The sequence below is a fragment of the Pezoporus occidentalis genome, unplaced genomic scaffold (assembly GCF_034315485.1).
Source record: "Pezoporus occidentalis ecotype Australia unplaced genomic scaffold, CSIRO_AGI_Poc_V1 ctg137, whole genome shotgun sequence".
In the NCBI taxonomy this organism is placed as follows: domain Eukaryota; kingdom Metazoa; phylum Chordata; class Aves; order Psittaciformes; family Psittacidae; genus Pezoporus; species Pezoporus occidentalis.
This window is the reverse complement of record NW_026913177.1, coordinates 1,138,447-1,157,607: the sequence shown is the minus strand read 5'-3', so window position 1 is coordinate 1,157,607 and position 19,161 is coordinate 1,138,447. Positions and strand designations below refer to the sequence as shown.

The 19,161-nt window shown below is 52.0% G+C and overlaps 1 protein-coding gene across 1 annotated transcript; it reads left to right on the top strand.

Annotated features, from left to right (window-relative positions):
* The first annotated feature begins 356 nt into the window (after positions 1–356).
* On the top strand, positions 357–17,726 carry IGF2 (insulin like growth factor 2). The gene is made up of 4 exons (XM_062609385.1): positions 357–910; positions 8,572–8,734; positions 15,620–15,786; positions 16,221–17,726. The coding sequence occupies exons 1-4, from the start codon at positions 806–808 to the stop codon at positions 16,461–16,463; spliced, it is 678 nt and encodes a 225-aa protein (XP_062465369.1). The 5' UTR covers positions 357–805; the 3' UTR covers positions 16,464–17,726.
* Positions 17,727–19,161: the final 1,435 nt, after the last annotated feature.

The window sequence follows — 19,161 nt, the reverse complement described above, 5'->3', positions numbered from 1 at the left end:
TGGGGCATGGGCTCGGAGCGCAGCCCCTCACCTCCTCCCCTCACCTGCGGGGATGGCGGGGGATGCTCTCAGCCTCCCCCCGCCCTTCCACCCTCCGGGACCAGCCGGGGTGGGTCAAAGCCCCCACTCGGGAGCAACCCGCGGAGAAACCGTGCGGCAGAAACTTTCTGTCCCCTCTTCCCTCCCCGAGCTGGACTCCGGAGGGTTACGAGGGAGAAGGAGGGAAGAAAGGAAGGGAGGGAGGGAAGAGAGGGGGTTAGACCGCTCTGCAACATTATTGGCTGCGTGGCCGGGCTGGTGCTCGCTGGGGACGATAGAGCATGCCCATTGGGGGGGTATAAAAGGGGGGCAGACGAAGCGCCCTGCCTGTCTCCTCGCTCGTGGGGCAGCCAGCTGGGAGCAGCGGTCAGTCAGGCAGCCAGCCCCTCCGCCCCAGCCAGGGGGACGTAGTCAGTAAACACAAAAGTGAGAGCCACCCAAGGGGCAGCCAAAGCAGGAAGAGAGAAAGAGAAGGGAAAAAAAAAAAAAAAAAAAAGGAAAAAAAAAGGAAAAAAAAAAAAGGAGGGGGAAAACAGGAAAAAAAAGAAAAAAAAGGAGGGAAAAAAAAAAAAAAGAAACCGGAAAGAAAAGGAAAGCGCTCGCTCGCTCTCTAGAATAACAAGATACCTGATCGTAACAAAATAACATCCTTCAGACAAAATCAAGCAGGGACTTGACATACCAAAAGGCACGACGAGGAGAGCGAGCCAGGGCGCGGGAAGGCGAGCCAAAGCCGCGATCACTGCCAGGGCAGGAGAGCAGCAGCATGTCAAGCGCCGGGGCACACACGGATGAGCGCTGCCGGCAGCCTGCCTTCCTCCCCGGCCCGCCGCCGCCGCCAGAAGTTGAGAGTAGCAGCGGCATCTCCAAGGTAAGCGCCGCTCCGCTCCGCGCGGCTCCTCACAGCTTCCCCGCGGGCAGGGGCAGGAGGGCACCCCTGCGCGCGCCATGCCGGGCAGACCCGTGCCGTGCCGTGCCGTGCCATGCCGCGCCGTGCCATGCCGAGCTGCGCCGTCCCCGCTGCCCGCCGTCCCCACGCGTGTCGCTAGAGGGACCCCGAGAGCCGGCCGAGGCGCGGGCTGGCGGGGCGGCCCGCTGCGGTGGGTGCGCGGGGCATCCCCGGGGAGCAGCCGGCGGCGGCGGCGGCGGCGGCGAGGACAGTCTGCGCCTCGGCTCCACGCCCGGAGCGGGTTGTGGGGGAGGGAGGCGTTAGCAGCGCACCGTTTGCGCACCCGAGCAGCTGCGGCGTGCCAGCGCGGGGCAGCCCCGCGTGGGGAGGCGCGGAGGGGCGTGCGGGGCCGGGGCTACGCGAGGTCAGGCGGGGCTGCGCGGGCCCAGGCGCCCGTGGCGGTCCCGCCGCTCGCTGGACGGTGTGGGGAGCGGGAGGTGGTCGTAGCGGCGCGGTCCCGGGCAGGGACAGACAGTTCTCCGGCCTCGGAGGCCGGGGAGATTGTTAAACTCTCTTCTGCAAAACACTGCGGTGTGTTGGGTCTCGGAGGGATAAAAATACAGAGAGGAAAAACACGAAAGCGAAGCCAAAATGGAGTGAGAGTTAATGGTTGGCATGCAGCCTTCGACTTTGTGTGATTTTTATTTTTTTCTTCTTCTTCTTCCTGCCCAATTGCGTTTCCCTACAGTAATTGTTTTAAGAGCACAACTTGGAAAGGTTTTAGCACTCTGTTGAGCAGTAGGGAACTGGGGCACATGAGGAAACTCGGATTTAGCGTAACCGTACCAGCAGATGTGGCTGCCTTGCCTTGAGCCAGTGGTACTTTAGCAGGGTTTCTAGTGACCCAGGGCTCACACCGGCAGTGTGGAGCAATCAAGTGTAAAAACAAGGGTTGTGGGGGTGGTTTTAAATAGGCACCTCGGGAGAACCGCTGCTCTCAACCCTTGAGCCGAGGCTTCCTATACAAAGTCTGTCGTTCTCTTCCATATGCTGGGATATGCTTGGGAGGCTGAGGCCTGGTTTTCTTTGGGTTTATTTGTTGTCAGGTTGTGTGTGAGTGTGTGTGTGTGGTTTTCCCTTTCACTTCGCAGGGTTCAGCGTGTTGTTTTTTTTTTATTCCTCGTCTTGCCTTGATTTAGAGGGGAGTTGAGGAGCCTGGGTCGCGTGCTTTTGTGAGGGTGACTTTGTGCTAAGGACATCTGGAGGAATAAAACTGACTGACACTTCTGATTTGAGCTTCACTGAGCTGTTCTGGACCCAACTTGACAATTTTGGTGGGGGTGAATGGGTCAGAGCTGTAAATCTTGTTTCATGTTGTCAACACCCACACAAGTTCACTCAGCCTTTCAAAGGGGCTATCCCGGCTCCTGTGAAAATTCATTAAGGGATAAAAGATTTGACACCGTGGGTCCCCTCCCACCGCCTCATGAAATTTGAGAGCCAAAATGTGTCTGCGTCTGTGTCCCAGCGTTTTTTCTGACAGGTGATCCTTTTTGCAGTCTGGCTGGAGGGCTGCTGCTTTGACCAGGCAACCCGGAGGTGTCAGTGCGTGTCTTCCCATTGATTCCTATGGGCTTCAGCGTGAGCCCGGCTTTCCTCACAGAACACCAGAGAAAAGCATTTCTGTACTTTTCTTTTTTTTTAAATAAAGCAAACACAGCAGGTGAGGTCTTATTTTTAGAGGGACCAAGGAGCTGGTGTGTTTCCAGCAGTGCATACGAGCACTGTAAGTGGCCCACCCTCTCCCTGCTCGTGTCCTGGGACTGACCTTTCCGACCCTTCTTTGGATGCCTTTGCTTTTAGAGGCTGCTGTGTGTCTTAAATGGGGCAAAGAGATACCGGTGTCCCTCAACGCATTTGGGTAAGGTGTCAGGAGAGGTGGGGGCACCAGGGGAAGAAATCTGCCTTGAGGTTGCAGCCCAGCTCTGAAAGGGTTAAAGCCGCTCTGCCAAGGCATAAAGCAAGTTCAACGTGTTGTGGGAATATCACTTGCCAACAGACTCCAGTCACCACAACTTCTGATTTAACAGCTTAACTTGCTGTTAACTTTCCCTGATATACTCCAGGTTTTAGATGGGAATGCAGAAAGGAGAGAGGAACAATAAAGAAAGGAGTTAAGTGAGGCTACTAAAATGGACTTAAATCCCTTCACTGGGTCCTGCCAGCTGTCTTTAGAAGAGTTAAGCAAGATTGTGTTTCCTTTTTTTTTTAATGCAATAAATCAAATGTTTCTGGGCTGCATACCAAAATTTGTGCAATACAGCCTTACTCCCCAGTGGGGTGAGTAAATGGTACTGAATACCCCATTCACCTTTTTCAGCTTGATTTTTCCATAGCTATGGTAGTTCTTGCTGAGGCACGTATAGACACGGGGTGTGGGCAGCGCTCCCCTGTCCCCAGGCAGAGGAGGCAGGTGCCCCTCCCCAGTTGCCTGGAGAGAGGCTCTGGAGGCAGGAAGGTGACCCCTGATGTGGGGTCGCTGCTGATGGGGATGAGCAGTGAAGACAAAAAAGTGAGGGCTAAAAATAGTGGCAGCATTGCCAACCTCAGCCATATGAATGTCATGTGAGCCAGGTGCCAAGGATCGTGAGGTTTTTATTTTTTTCAAGTCTGAGCAAAACCTCTGGTCCTAGGTTGGTTTTGTTTGTCTGACAGCTCCATGGTTGAAAGTTTTGTGTTTTGAAGCTTGCTTCTTCCAAGTTGTGGGTTGGAAATGTCCTCCTTTCTCTTTTAGATGGAAAGGAATGCTCTTCTGCAGCACAGCACACAGTAGCTCCTGTCCCTCTGGGTACCTGTTCCTTGTGCCTCTGCCCAAGATGCAGCCCCTGGGTGTTTTTCAGCTGCCAGGACACCTGACTCTCCCCGCTGGCTTCCAACAGCTGTTTGCTACTTGGCACCTTGGGGTGTTGTGGCCTGGTGCCATGCATGAGGTTGCCTGTGGGCAGGCGTGGCATTCACTTGGCACGTGTGAGGTTGGCATGTACCCCTGTCCAGCCCCTCCAGGAGACCTGCGCTCAAAACCGGGTCAGCTGCCTGCTCTGCTGAAGCTGCCCACCAAGAGGAGTAGCACAGAGAGATAGATGCTCAATGTCTTTCACAGGCAGTCATCAGAAGAGCACAACCTCAGTCTGCCTGCTTTGTCTTAGAGGGGTGGAGGCTGATGGAGGCTGGGATGTGCAGCCTGGGGTTTTCCCCTCCTGCACACACCACTGGGTTCGGGCTGATGACTTTTAGCTGTGCTCCCTTATAAACACTGCACTGCTCTACAGAGAAGTGAGATTCTTTTTTCTTTTTTGCTGTCCAAATCCAAATTTTGCAGACTGGGCCATCTGTCAATTCCCTCCTACGTTGTTCTGTTCATATTAAATTGTAATGAAGGCCAGACTGAAGAAGGAATTAGGTCAGACAGGAGGTTTAGTCTCTGTTTTTGGGGAGATGTTTGTTGCCCAAGAGAGGCATCGTGGTTTGGTTGGCTCAGGACAAGCCTGGATGCAAGGGATGCCTGAGCTGTCCTCTGAGATTTGGCAACTGGGCCTTTTAGCACATTGTGGCCTCTTGGCCCCTACTCCCCAGCAGCTGGACAGAAATCGCAGATCCAGCTGATTCTGCAGCAAATCCTGAAAAAATCCTTTAACAGCCTCAGGTGGAAGGGGGGCTCTGCTGCAGAACTGCCCCTTGGGCTCACTTCAGGCATGCCACAGCCACTTCAAGAAGACCCTCTCTGTTGGAGTGTTCCTGCTGGCTGGATGGCTGCTGAGAGGTGTTTGGGGGTCTCCAGCCATGGGTGCAGCAGTGTGTGCTGCAAGGGGGGAAATACACAGGAGTCAAGGCAGCAGCATCATCCCGGGTATGGCAGCTCAGCTCTGAGCTGGCTCACGTGGCAGCCTGGGGTCATGTGGGGACTTGGGGACATGGGAGAAGGCGGGAGAGAGACACAAAAGATGAAGAGCAAAGCCGATCTGCTCCAGGCAAGGAGAGGTGAGTGGTGTGCTCCAATGGCTTGTCTTAGCCTCTTTGGCAACAAGATGGCTACTCTCAGACACGTGTTGTTCAGAGGAGCTTTAGTTGCAATTCCCAGGATGGTAAAGGACACCTGTGCAACCAAGAAATTCCTCTTGCATCACCCTCTGGCACACTGCATGGGGTTTGAGACTTCGTTAGGGGGAATTCAGCACTGAGGTTGCTGGGGATCCGGCATATCTTGCACTGCCATTCCCACTGCCCATGGTTAAAACTGGATCCTGAAACGTTTGAGCTCTCCACGCGCATGTGAGGTGGAATGGCAGCTGGCCCTGCTGATTCAACCCATTTTGGCAAGGATGAAACTTTGGTGGGTGTAGCCTCTCTCCTAGCAGAGATGGGACCTTGTTCTTTTGGAAAGCACCCTGCTGCCTTATTCCTGTTATGTCTTACATGAGAGAGGCATTCTGATAAAAATTGACGGGTTTTCCAGCCATTGGTGTGCATTTACCCTGTCCCACAGCTGAGAGGGCTGTCCCTGACCGAACGCTTGGACTAGAATCCAAATGCAGTGCTGTCTCCCATTTCCAGTGGAGAATGAAAGCTTGGATGGTTTCACAGGGCTTTGCTTCATTGTGCTGAGCAGGATTTGGCCATGACAACAGAAGCCGCATGCAACCTGTGCAGCTGGCATGGTGTTTGCACCAGATCACAGGCTGCAGGTACCCAGCCGTGCCGTGCCACCTTGTTTTGGGGAGCAGCGCCTGCTCCAGCAGCCGTGGCAGGGTGGGTACAAGCTTTTGTGAGTGGGATGCTGCTCATGCTTGCTAAGGAGGAGCAGGAGTGGGAAAAGATCAATTGAAAGGTCATCAGGATGCACTGAGCTGGTGATGGCACTGTGGGAGACTGTCTAGCCTTTTTGGGTGAACCCTGGGGCCTTTTCTTCTGTAGGTCCAAAGCAAGAGGGAAGTGCTTATGGGGTTGGGTTGCAGTTCCATCAAGCTGGAGAGAAACTGCAGCACTGGGTAGTAAATAAAGATGCTTTTTGATTTGCTGCCCAGTTTCTTGTTACACAGCTGCTGGAGGGAGGGAGGAGACGCCAAGGTGACAGCGATGAAAAGGACTGGAAGTTGACGCATGGGCAAAGGGGGACATCAGTGCGTCACACACCTCCACATTGGCCTGGCTCTGGATGACAGTGTTGGGGCCCTAACTGTCCTCATGGCTTTGGGCGAACTTCTTGGCCAGGGTTACAAGATGCATGGTCACCCTAACAGAGCTCGCAGTGGAGGCAGAGAAGGCTGCTTGTGGTGCAGGTTGTGCAGGAGTGGGTATTTTCCAAGGAGCACAGTATTTTTTTCCAGAGAAGGTATCAGGTCTCCCTAGCATCAGATATCGCCCCGCTGACAAAAACTTGCTCTCCCCTTGCTTCAGAGCATCTCACCCCTTTCTTTAGACTGAATGTGGAGGAAAAAATGCCTTTGTCACCCATGCCACCAAGCAAGCCCCTTCTGGGGGGCTGTGTCTGGCTTGGGGAAGGCCAGCAGGCAGACTGCTTGTTAGCCACTGTGCTCACAGCCCGCATGAGCCTAATTGGGGATGAGGGATTATTTGGGTGTCCTGAAGTCCCATGTCAGCAGCTTCAACAGCAGCACTGGCTGGCACACATCTGCTGCCCCAGCAATGAGCTGCCAGTGCTTCCTGCACCCTGGGGACACCAGCAATCAGGAGCTGCATGTAAAAAAAAGGGGGAAAAGAAAAGCATCATTGGGCTCTTGTCAGCTGGAGATCTGGCTGCCAATTCTGCCGCATCAGGGGCATGGCTCAAGCAGTGAAGATGATGCTGTGGTCATGCTGGGGAGGCCCAATATACACTTGTTGGCTGGCCGCTTGGTAAAAAAATCAAGGTGAAAATGTGTTGGTGGCAAAACACTGCAGCTAGGAAGTGTGGTGCAAGCACAGCCTAGTGCTATCCCTCTGCTCCTATATAATAGAGATCAAAGCCCCCTCAGCATGCTCTGGGGACTGGTGCTACTGGAAAAGCCGGTCCAGGTCCCATCACTTGCCGGTTTGAGCCCAGTTTGTTCCTAGGGCTGCTGCCTCTCTTGTCCAGAGCCCTGGAGGGATTTTGACAGCCTTGCGGGTCTCTGCCAGCGCAGGCTGAGCAATACGATGGGCATTGAAGCATGTGCAGGGAGGATGCCCCCCTCAGCCCACTCGGACGAAACCTCTGTTTTGGCTTTTCTGAATGCTGATTCCTGTCATTTCGCTGCTCAGAAGAGTTTATGACTTGTAAGCACAGCGCATTTCTATCAGCGACAATTTGAGCTATGTGCTAGTAAAAAATTGGTAGCAAGGGTGGCTTTATTGCTGGCAGGACTGTAGCGGTGCCCTGGGGGAGCTGGGCTAATTTCCTGGCTGCACTGCAGACTTCCCCTGTGACCTTGGGCAAGTCATTCAATCTATCCTGGGCTTCGGCTCCATCTCTGAGCATCCCGGGGGGGGGGGGTGGTGGGGGGGGGTGGTGGTGGCAGTGAGGTAATATTCATTAACTGATAATATTCTCAAGTTGCTCAGATGTTATGGTGATGAAGGCTGGATGTGAAACCCAGCATCTTGTCTGAGTGTTAGCAGGGAGCGGGGATGCTCTGCTTGAGATTTAGCATTACCCCATGCCAGCTGCTGTCTTGCCATGCTTCCCCTTTTCATTTTGTGTTCACCTGTCTGGCCACCATCGTCATTTGGCTGTATATATACAGTAATGGTCATCACTGAGGGACTGTAATGCCTTGAAGCATCCAGGGGTTTTGCCTCATCCAGTGAGGCTATAGTACCCTCTCTTTACACCTGCAGAATCTGACATGGAGGTAAAACTGTTTGCTGGAGCTGAGTCAGGGGAAATCTTTGGGTTAGTTAGGAAATATCCAGGGAGTTTTTTTTTTTAATCCTTCACACCAGCTAATACCCCCTTGGCCCTCCTTGGTGATGCCTCAGGCAGCTTTTCTGTGGGACTGCTTTGATTCTGAGGGATGTCTTCTTGGTCCCAGCTCTCATCAGCAAACACAGGTTGTTCAATCAGCCCCTCGATTGCCTGAGCCTCGGCTGTACAAGTCTCTCACACGCTCGGGGCAAAGGCCGCTCCTTGGCAAAACCCAGCTTTTCTCAAAAGCAGCTCTAGGACAGGTTGAAACTTCATTTGATTCTGCTTTGGGTGAACATGTGTTCATGTGGGTCATGAAAACCTATAATCAGAAATGAAAAAGAAATGCCTTCCAATAATCATTTGGATGATCTCTCATGCAAAAGGGGTGTAAAATAAAAAATCATGCTGTTGAAAGAGCAGGGGGAATAAAAGCCTTTCAGAGGTAGGCTGAAGTGGGATTTTACAATGGAAAAAACTGCTTCAATCCAAACTTTGTCTGATCAGAGCAGCTGGCTGGTGGGGTGAGAGCAGGGAGCCAGCCTTGCACCAGTGGCCAGCTCAGGGCTGCAGGTCCTGCTCTGCAGCATCCTGACATGTCTGGGCATCAAACCCCAGGCATGCTGTGGTGAGGGGCTTTGCCTAGGGTAGGTGGCAGAGAGGGGTGTCTCGTGCCACGTTAACACTGTGCCTTTGTCCCCAGGTGCAGAGGATGTGTGCAGCGAGGAGGATGCTGCTGCTTCTGCTGGCTTTCCTGGCCTATGCGCTGGATTCAGCTGCAGCGTATGGCACGGCGGAGACCCTGTGTGGCGGGGAGCTGGTGGACACGCTGCAGTTCGTCTGCGGGGACAGGGGCTTCTACTTCAGTAAGTGCTGGGCCGCTGTTGTCAGCGGGCAGGATGCTGCTCCCACCCCATGTCTTGCTTCAGTGGAGCTGGGATGAGAGGGAAAGGAAGGGTTTCCCAGTCTGGCTGGGAAGGCTTTTTGTGGTTTCCTTCTGCATGGCGGTAGGCCTGGAAATGAATGAGAAAAGGAATATGCTCAGTCCCATGAGGAAAGTGGGTCCAGCATTTGATGCTTGGGAAAATCAAATATCGCTGGGGAGCCATAGGTGGTTGGCTCACCAAGGGTGTTAAAATAATAAGGATGTCTGCAGCCAGCTCTCTGCTGAGCTTGGGCCCTGGCTTATTTTTAAACCTTGCTGCCTACGTGCTGCACCTGAGAGCAGGCATGGATCTGGGCACTCCACCTTTCTGTGCAGGCTTTGTTTGGGAATGACAGCAGTTTCTAGGCTGCTCCCAAAACACGCTTTGTGGCCTGCTGGATACCCAGTGGTGAACTTGTCGCTGAAAAGTGATGTCTTACCATTTTTGCAGCACATCTTGTGCAAAAAAATGCAGTGTTTCAGTCATCCACAGAGTGCAGGTGACTTCAGGACAGTTGGCTGGAATGGGCTTTCCACCATGATGCTTGGGGGTTTGGACTGTTGGCATTAGCAATACAATGGCTTAGCTGGCAAACAGGGAGGAAGAGAAAATCACTAGCAATGGACACTCGGTAATCTATCTGCAAAGGTGTCTTGAGTTTCATGCCTTGTTCTGGTGTTTTGGTCCTCTGCTCATCTTGGTAGAGGGAAGACCCTGTGTCTTGCCACCTTCTGTGAACTGAGCCGAAGAGTGACTGACTACAGGAAAGATGCAAATGAAGCAGGGGGAAGAGGAAGGTGATACCAGATGTACATGGTGCCATGCACTTGGCAGTCTTGCCTCTGCCTTGGGAAAATGAAATAAAAAATCATTTTCACGTAACAGGGTGGTTTTGGAGTAGTGGAGTTGAGAGCCAGCCTCCCTCTTGTTCCAGTGTGCCTGTGCAGAGAACAGGGTGCTGCAGGAGACTACCCTGGATGTCCCTTCCCAACTTAGGTCTTCAGCCAGACTTGGCTGAGGTTGGGCAGGGAGAAGTGCAGGAATCCTCCATCCAGCAGCAGCTGTGTAACTTTGGGCAGGTGGTCGGGCCGCAGGTGGCTTTGCAGCTCACTGGGGTGATCACCCTGCCCTATCCCAGCTGAGCAGCAGATGTTTGTACCATGCTCAGGGTGTTGCGGGAAGGTGGTGCTTTTGGGAACACCCTGGGGACACTTCCTTCCTCTTGCTGGGTGGCAAGGGTTTGCATGTCAGCTCCCCTTCCTCTTCTCATCTCTCCCTTCCACCTTTCCTCTCCCAGCGAGCCCTGCGCCGTAGCTTAGACAAGGCAGTGAGTCCAGGACTGGCCTTACTGGTGCGTCAAGGAGGCAAGCTGCTGTCCTGCTGTAACACCTCTTCCTCTCCCTCCGATATATAGAGGAGAGCCCATCTCCATCCCATGGTTTCTCTTCCCTCCTCCCCCTCTCTGGGGATGAAAGGGAATGGGGCTTTTGTTTTACGGACAAACTGACCTCCTTTCACCTCAAGTAACCCAGCAGTCCAGGCCAAAATAAAAACACTTTTGAAGGCAGAGAAGTTGCTTGGTGCCAAGTGGCCAATCTGATGCTTGCAAGGGAATTCTTGCCTTTTCTTTTTTTTTGTCCTCTCCTGTCCCCCCTTTTTCTTTCTGAGTATTTCTGCACAGCTCAGGTGCTGGGGGATGAAACAAAGTCCCATTTTAACCACTTCAGCATCTGTCCAGCATGTGCTGTGCAGGGCTGAAGACATTTGGGTGATGGCTCTCTTTGACAAAGGGTTTGGATATCCACATCTTGCTTCACTTTTTCCCCTCTACCTCCATCTGTTGTCCTCATAAAGTGATTCATTCTCCTGACCATACTCATCTTTGCTCCTAAACCCTCATGGCTGCACTATTATCACCATGTAGGCTCAGTAGGGCATTGGTTATATTACATGATCATGGGTTTACATCTTAAAACTGGACCTGGGTTTGTCATGAATACTTCAAGCACGGGACATGTGACCTTGTGTTAGCACAGGCTGCTCATACTCATTTGTACAGGAGGTAAATTACGTGGGCAGCCTTGTCCTGCAAGTACAGGTGAGCCCTGCTGGATGGGGCTTGTTGCAAGTATCCAACTGGTAATTTTGGAAATAAACCCCAAAAATGATACAAAAATGCATTATTGGTTTTCTGCTGCAGCAGTGATTTAAGATCTTAACCGATGCTCTACATTCTTACAAGAGAACACTTAGCTAGCGAAGCTACCTCTGAAATGCAGCACTGTTTGCACCCATGCAGGGGAATACAATGTGCTGATAGTGTGCCATTCTCCTGGCATCTGGCGATGGGGTAGTATGCAGCCCAGACTGAGGAGGGTGCACCCCCTCATAATGGGGGTGCCCATCTGTCTGCTGGCTTGGGGAGCAAGTCTCAGCCCCCAGGTGCCCTTGGAGGTACCATGGCTGGCTAGTGCTCAGGGCTGAAGATGTTGAAGCTGACTCTAAGAGCTGGGGCTGCAAAAGAGCTACACCAGGAGGGGAAGAAGCCAGCAGCACCAGTGTTTCTTGCCATGGGATGCAGGGTGAGCATGGCAGTGTGCACCACTCCAGCCCTGTGCCACATCCCAGGGGTGCCTGGGCAAGCTGCAGCTGGAGCCATACATGCATTGTTCTCTGCCCCAGTTGTGATTCCTCCCCTCTGTGACTTTTAAGGCTTTTGGGCACCTGATCTGCAGGTGCCAGCAAGGTGGTGATATCCCACTGTGGCTCTGCTCTGTTGGGACCCCCTGTCCGTGCTCACTAGCACCCGTCCTGGCAATGGCAGCATGGCCCACTGAGGGATGCTGAGTGCAGCTCTGAGTGAAGAAAGTGGGGCAGACCTAGAGGAAGCCCTGGCCACGGAATTGCTGTCATGCAGTGCTGGCAGGGAGGGGAGAAGGGGCTGCAGGGGGAGAGGCATCGGACTTCTCTGTAAACAACAGCTCCCGTTTCCTCCTTTCCAACAGCTGATAAGAATTTAGCTCTTTGCAGCCGCTTGTGCTGACAGGGCACATTCTTGCGCACCCGCCGCTCCTCTGAATAATACTAGGAAAAAGCAGGGGGGAAAGTGTGGTGCTGGGGTGGGGGAGGGACAGACCAGGGGCACTGGGACGGGGCCTGGTGCCGGACAAAGGCCCCCTTGTTGCTCCCAACATTCCTGCAACAGGGGCGCAGGGGCTGTTTACACCCAAAGTCCCCTTCCACTCGGCTTGCGGCCTGATTGACCGGACAAGAGGGGACCCGGCCAGGGTGGCACTGGCACCGCGCACCCTTCCCTGCGGCCCTGGTGAGAGTGGGGAGCCTGGAGCAGCAGGGTGGTGATGCCAGGGAAGGAACTCTCCTGTCCCACTCCAGTGCAGAGGAATAGCTGTGCTGCAGGTACATGGCCACTGGGTTCTCCCAGGAATGGGTTTGGCTTTGTGCTCCCACTGGGATGCTCAGCTCTCTGTCAGAATAGCCTGCTGCCAGATGGGAATAACCCTGGGCAGCCAGAGGGCTTTGAATCATTGGACTTAGCATCACTGGGCTTTGCACTGCAGGGCTCGGCCCCTCAGCAGAGCTGTGGGAGGTTGTAGTGAAGCGCAACTTGGAGAAAAGAGGGCATAGCCATTCACTGAAGGCCAAGAGGAAGTGCACTTCCTCAGGAGGAGGTGGTCATTGCTGCAGTGGGAAGTGGCTCATGTGGCAATGCAGACTGCTGCCCGCCCAGCTCTCCCATGTGGGCAGGGGACAAAGGAGCAAATCCTTCCCTGGATTTGGCAGTGGCAGTAAAGCAAGATGCCGCCCATGGGCAGAAGCCAGGAAATTCAACCTTTAGTCCGTGCGTAAATTGTGTTATGGAACAAACATTTTTCCCAGTCCAGGTCAGCAGCGATACTGGTGTTAACCACCAATGACCTGGCATCTCTTCCTGGGGTTGTTGTCTCCAGGTACGTTCAGGGACTAAATCCCTGTTTGTTTTGTTTGCCTGTTTTTTTTTCCTAAAGTAACTCTCCCACAGAGGACCATATTGGCATTTGGCGAGGTCTGTACCAACAATTATGTAATGGAAAATGTGCCCTATCAGACCATCGCGGTGGAGCTGGCAGCAGTGCCAGCAAGGGGAGCAGCATGCAGTGGCTTCATGCAAGAGAAAGGGCAGCCATGGGGCTAGTGGCTGTGCGTGTGCCCACAGATCTGACAGGGGCAGTGAGTGGGGAGAAAAGAGCCATGCCACCACGGTGGTCCCTGCCGGGAGCTCAGCCTGGTGGTGCCACACCAGGGTGTTTGCAAGCATGCTGCTGTGATCTTCCCACGTGCTCCCATGCCACAAAGTGCTCATGTTGGCAAGGTGGTGAAATGGTCCCGATTTCCTTGTTTTTTTTTTCCACCCTCTTCTTTCCAAACAAACACATAGCTGCAAGCGGGCAATTTCTGTTTTTGAGAGGAGACGTGTAACCTTTCAAAACCTCAAATTCTCCCCAAACTGTGCGTGTTGTCACTTGTGCAACATTCTGTTCAGCGGGAGTGTGAAGGCAGCCCTGTGGGGATGTGCTAGCAAGAGGGGGTGACTTGATTTTTTTCTCTTTTCCTTCCAACCTCTCCTTCTGCCCATGCTCAGGATGCCTTTCTGGAGCAACCTAATGCTTCAGCAACCTGCCACACATGCAGGTTTGGCAGTGGGGTCGGTAGGTGATGACTGGGGGCCATATGTGTTGCGGGATGCAGCAGCAGCAGCATAAGTCTCCCATACATCTTGCTGGGCATTGCATGCATATAGAAGAATACATGCACCTGCCCCTAATCTGATTCCTCTCTCCCATCTTCCTTGGGCATTGCAACCTGGATTGCCTTCACTGGTATCATTCATACAGCTGTAGGCACCCAACACACCTGCCCTGCCTTTAAAGGGAGGGACTAATTCAGTGTGCTTGTTGGCCACAAGCATTTACAGAGAGAAAGTTAAACTCCTCAGAGTGCTCCCTTTGCTGAGCCTTTACCAAGAGGGAACTGTTCTTTTCACCTTCCTGTAGGGCTGGCTAAAGGTCATGTCTGAGTTTTTTCCCTAAGAAAAAAGAAAATGAGGGTGGTGGCTCAGGGGAGATGAATATGAAAAGCAAAACATTTGACACGACTGCCGGAGATGCACTGCATGTATGGGTCAGCTGCCCCATCACCCTGCGCCCTGATGCTGCACTTGCTCTCATGACCTATGAATGCAGTGGCAATGCATGGGCATGGAGCAGAGGGCTCCCTGTGGATGGGGCCACAAATGATTGTAACAGAGCAGGTAGAGCAGGTGTTCCGCCACCGGGGGCTTTGCTCTTGCAGAGTCCATGGTGAAGTATGGTTGTGGGGTTTTGCATGCCAGAATTGCACACATTGGGTGCATTGTACATGCAGGACTGCACTGAACATGCAGGTCAGCATTGCACATGCATGTTTATATTGCACATACAGGGCTGCTTTTCACATGTAGGGTTGCACTGCATACACAGAAAACTCCTGTGCTTTGTACTTTGTCCTGAGGCACTTTGGGTGGGCACCCAGATGGAAATTTTCCTCAGGGTAATTGCAAGCTAGGGCCCCAGAACGTTCAACCAGGCCAAATACTTGAGTGCCTGCTTCATTAATGGTGCAGGAGTGGATTACAGGTTGTGGACAGGGCCAGCATGGACCATTTCGTTTGTTCCTGCAGGGAGGTAGGGGCTCAGCATGGCATGGTGAGCAGCATTAGGCATTGCATTTCCACTACTTGCTCTCAGTTTTTCCCACGCCCAAATTCTCCTGGATGGAATGTGGTACAGGATCCTGCTTGCAAGCCCTGCTGATGACAGCTCTGCTCCTCTCCCTTGGAGCACCTTGTGCTGGGAGAAGGTGCTGATGGCAGTGTGTGGAGCCCTGGCTGCAAACCCCAGAACAGCACAAGCACATAACTTATCGTGCACAGAAGTGCAGAGAAAATCCCTTTGTTTTGGGCCAGTTTGTGTTTTGGAAGTCACAATTCCCAAGCAAATTTGTTTTGCATGAGAAATTCAAATTTGCCCATGTCTTTTATTTTGAGAGTGGAAGGAAGACCAGTAAAACTGATGTAAGATTTTCCTCCGAAGTGCTTTGGCCATCATTAAGCAGTTATACGAAATGCATACGGTTGTTGCTGCACTGGACACGGGCTTACTCATCCTTCTTCAGGCAGAAATGGGAGAGGAACCCTTATTAAAAGATTAAGTTTAATAGCTATTCTTGGCAGGTGCGGGAGCCTGTATTCTTTCTGCAGCTGTCTCAGAGCTGTCCCATCTGGTAAAATTTAGCCGCCTTGGTTCGCTTCACCTGCCTGAGTGTCAACCCGGCGGAGGGAGGTTGGCAGCTGCAATGCCGTGCTGCCTCTTTCTAATAAAACTCGCTTGCCAGGATCAACATCGGAGACGGTCACAGTAATCGGCGCAGTGCTGGCGGCTGGGCTTGGGCTTCCTTGCTTTAGCTGCGCCCAGAAAGGCTGCCTGTGCTGAAGGTATATGAGGGGAATAAATCACCACCGTAGAAAGTGCCTTTAATTAGTGCTGCGCGCACGTGGGGAGCCCTGTTGGCATTAACAGCATTAGTCTGGGACAGTCTTAATGTGAAAATCGTCTGGTTTGCAGGCACATGTCGGCTGGTTTGGGAGAAGCGCTGCTGGTTTTGAAGTGTGGACCCACCAGTCTCTGATTGCTGGTGGAGGGATGCCCGCAAGGGGATGTTTTTGCTGTTGAGGTGGGTAGAGGGTCCAGTCCAGGTTGGCAGCTAACACTGGGGTCTCTGCTGTTGCAGGTAGACCAGTGGGGCGAAATAACCGGCGGATCAACCGCGGGATCGTGGAGGAGTGCTGCTTTCGGAGCTGCGACCTGGCTCTGCTGGAAACCTACTGCGCCAAGTCTGTCAAGTCCGAGCGTGACCTCTCTGCCACCTCTCTGGCGGGCCTGCCGGCACTCAACAAGGTAGGTCTGTGCCCGAATGGCAATGCTTCTCCAACATAGACAGCAAGAGAAAAGATGTGAAGGCCGTGGATGGGAGACGACAAACCCCAGATGCAAAGTCTTGCTCCTGCAGAGCCTTTGAGATGGTCACCGTTGGCAACTCATGCTAAAAACCCTGTGGAAAGTCAGCTTTAATGAGGTGGGGGGCCAGAGGTGGGACAAATCATGGAATAGTTTGGGTTGGAAAGAACCTTTTAATGTCATCTGGTCCAAATCCCCTGCAATGAGCAGGGACATTTTCAGCTAGACCAGGTTGCTCAAAGCCCTGTCCAGACTGACCTTGAGTATTTCCGGGAATGGGACAGTGTTTCCATGGGATGGATGGAGTTTAAAGAGGGGAGGCCCATCTGGAGGGCTTGCAGAGAGGCTAACACTGCTACCTCATCCTCTTGCAGGAGAGCTTCCAGAAGCCCTCGCATGCCAAGTACTCCAAGTACGATGTGTGGCAGAAGAAGAGCTCCCAGCGGCTGCAGCGGGAGGTGCCCGGCATCCTGCGGGCTCGCCAGTACCGGTGGCAGGCGGAGGGCCTGCAAGCGGCGGAGGAAGCCAAGGCTCTGCACCGTCCCCTCATCTTCGTGCCCAGCCAGAGGCCCCCTGCGGCGCGAGCCTCCCCGGAGACGGCCGGCCCCCAGAAATGAACCCTGATCAGCCGTCTCGATTTTTGATCTCCCGGGGAAGGGCGGGAGGACTGGCGAGACCCGGCCCCCGAGCCCCTCCGTCCCCGGGGCCGCCGAGCCGAAGAGCGGGGTGGTGAAGCACCCTCACGCCGCTCCGGCCCCAACCAAACAACTGACACAGCAAGGAGGGGATGGCGGCAGCGGCAGCGGCGGCGAGCAGCTCCCGCAGCATCGTCCTTTCGGGGTGGGGGGGGAGGGTTGTTTTGTTTCCCAGGCCTGTTTCGTTCCCCCGCGCCCCCAGTATTTCCAAGCCTGTACTTGCAAAGGGACAGTTTGGCACTTGAACTTTTTGCTGCCGGGCGCTGCGTGACATCCCCGGTGCCAACGCCAGAAGACAAAAGAAAGAGCAAGAGGGAAAAAGGATTTGAAGTTAAAATATCTTTTAAAATCTTTTTTTTGTTTTTTTTTTTGTTTTTTCTCGAGAAGAAGAATCCATTCCGTGTCTTTCTTGACAATAAAGTGAAAAAATACAGTAAAATGGGAAGAAATACTGAGGGATAGAATTTTTTTGCCTCATTCCCACCCCACTTTTTTCCTTTTTTTTTTTTTTTTCCTTTGGTTGTCTTATTTTTATAACTTTCTTTTGCACCTTTAAAAGAAAAACATACCTGAGAAGATGTTCCAAGGAGCCCCCATCTGCATTTTTGTGTGTGTGCTTCATTACAAGATTCCAAATCGACTTGCACCTTTTTGAAATCATCGTGAGAAGGAGAGGAAGAGGAGAGAGAAAGCGAGAAAGACAGAAGAAAAAGGAAAGGAGAAAGAAGAAAAAAAAGTGAGCTGTTGCTCACTTTAAATGGAGGAGGCGTCTGCATTGCACATTTGCCACGGATTTAGTTGATTTATATATATAATATATTATATAACTTTTTTGGCAAAAAAGCACTATTTTTATGGGACATTTTGTGTAGTATCTGAAGAAGGATTGTAATGTTTAAAATGTGTTATGGTGCTAAAGTAAGTTGGAAGAGAAAAAACCCAGAAATAGCAAGGGAGGGTGGGGAGGGAAGGACAAGATAGCGAATACTGAACTTGAAATTTTAGCTTTTCGTTTTAGGAAAAGTGTGATAAATGTGTTTCTTTTCTCTTCTGAAATATAGCTTGGTCATGACCATATGAGCTAGTTGGCTGTTACTCATGTACACAGATGCACGCACACACAGAAATACACCGACACGCATCCTTTTTTAAAAAAAAAAAAAATAAAAAAAAAAAACAAAACAACCAAAACCACCACAATTTAGACTAAAAGGGAACTGTTCTAGAGGCAAACTATTTTGAATGGTGAAGGTATCGCCAGTTACAACTCAAGGCCCTGCTTCTGCATGGACCCCCAGCAGAGCTTGGCTTCCAGAGCCACAGGGGACCTACCACTTTCCTCCCCACCCTGCAGTGCTCCTGTGAGCGGGTGGGACAGCGGCCACCACCGTCAGGCCCTGCAGAACCACCAGCTCCATGCCCCACCATCTCCTTTTCCTTCTCTTGCCCCTTGCATCCTTCTCGCCGGACCCGCCCTTCCTGCCCCATGCCCCCCACCCTTCTCCTTGTGCCCCCCCCCCCCCCCCAGGGCTGCAGAAGAGGAGGGCTGCACCGGGTGGCTGCAGGGCTGGGACCGCTGCATGGGATGAGGGGAAAGGCAAGTCTCTGGCTTGAGGCCTGGGACTCAGTGAGTGGATGGGTTTGAGAGGTGGTCGAGGGCTGTAAAATAGGTTGGCTTTAAAATAATATATATTATCTGTCTAGGAACCATAAAAAGGGGGGAATCAATTACATCTCCCTAATATATTCTCACTTGCTAATAAAATGGGGACACTCTGTTAACCAGTTCTGTACTTGCTTTGTCTTATATATCCATACATTTAAAACATAAAAAAAAAAAAGACTACTTGAATTGTATTCTATTTCGTGGTTTGGAGGGGAGGGCTAGGGGGAGTCTTGAGAGGGGGAGGATTTTAATGTGTAATCCTTTTGTTTGTTATTACCTTGCAATGTTGAGCCATGAAGCCTTTGTTTTAAAAAAATATGGCACTGCAATACACGACAAAGAAAATCCTTTATTTATTTTATTAAATATATATGGAAAGAATGAAAATCGGTCCAAATTAAAAGGGGGGGGGGGGAAGGGGAGTGGGTGGGGAAGGCAGAAAAAACAGAGCAATTGCAAATGATTGACTTCTTTTTTTTTTCTTTTCATGTGTCTTTTTTTAAAAGAAACCTAGTTTTTATTTTTTAAAAAGAGAAGTAAAAGCTTTCCTGGATGCTTTGTACCAAAAAAGAAAAAAAAAAAGAAAAAAACCCCAACAAAATCTGTTTAAGCAAATAAATATCCATCCAGAATATGAAGCCTGACTTTTTCTTTTGCTTTTCATTTATTTTTGCTCCTGGGGTGAGAGTTGGGTGGGAAGAAGGCCACGCTGAGTGCCGCTCTTTGTGGAGGAGCAGAGTGTGTGGCAGCTTCTCTTTTTCAGGGCTCAAACCTGAAACAGAGGGTGATATGCCCTTAGAAACAGCCATGAAACCTCAATCCCATAGCAGATGTCCCTCTGAACCCACTGAGATAAATAAGCGCTTGGTGATTCTTCGTGAGATTTAGGGTATGTTTCCCAGTGGTTGTTGGTATTTGCTTAGCTTTTACTGGTTTAGGCTGTTCCCAGATACC

Excerpts from the sequence above, each read along its gene's own strand:
- IGF2 (XM_062609385.1), top strand. The coding sequence starts at position 806 with ATGTCAAGCGCCGGGGCACACACGGATGAGCGCTGCCGGCAGCCTGCC. Across the intron at positions 911-8,571 it reads GTAGCAGCGGCATCTCCAAG|GTGCAGAGGATGTGTGCAGC; the intron begins GTAAGCGCCGCT and ends CTTTGTCCCCAG. Across the intron at positions 8,735-15,619 it reads GGACAGGGGCTTCTACTTCA|GTAGACCAGTGGGGCGAAAT; the intron begins GTAAGTGCTGGG and ends CTGCTGTTGCAG.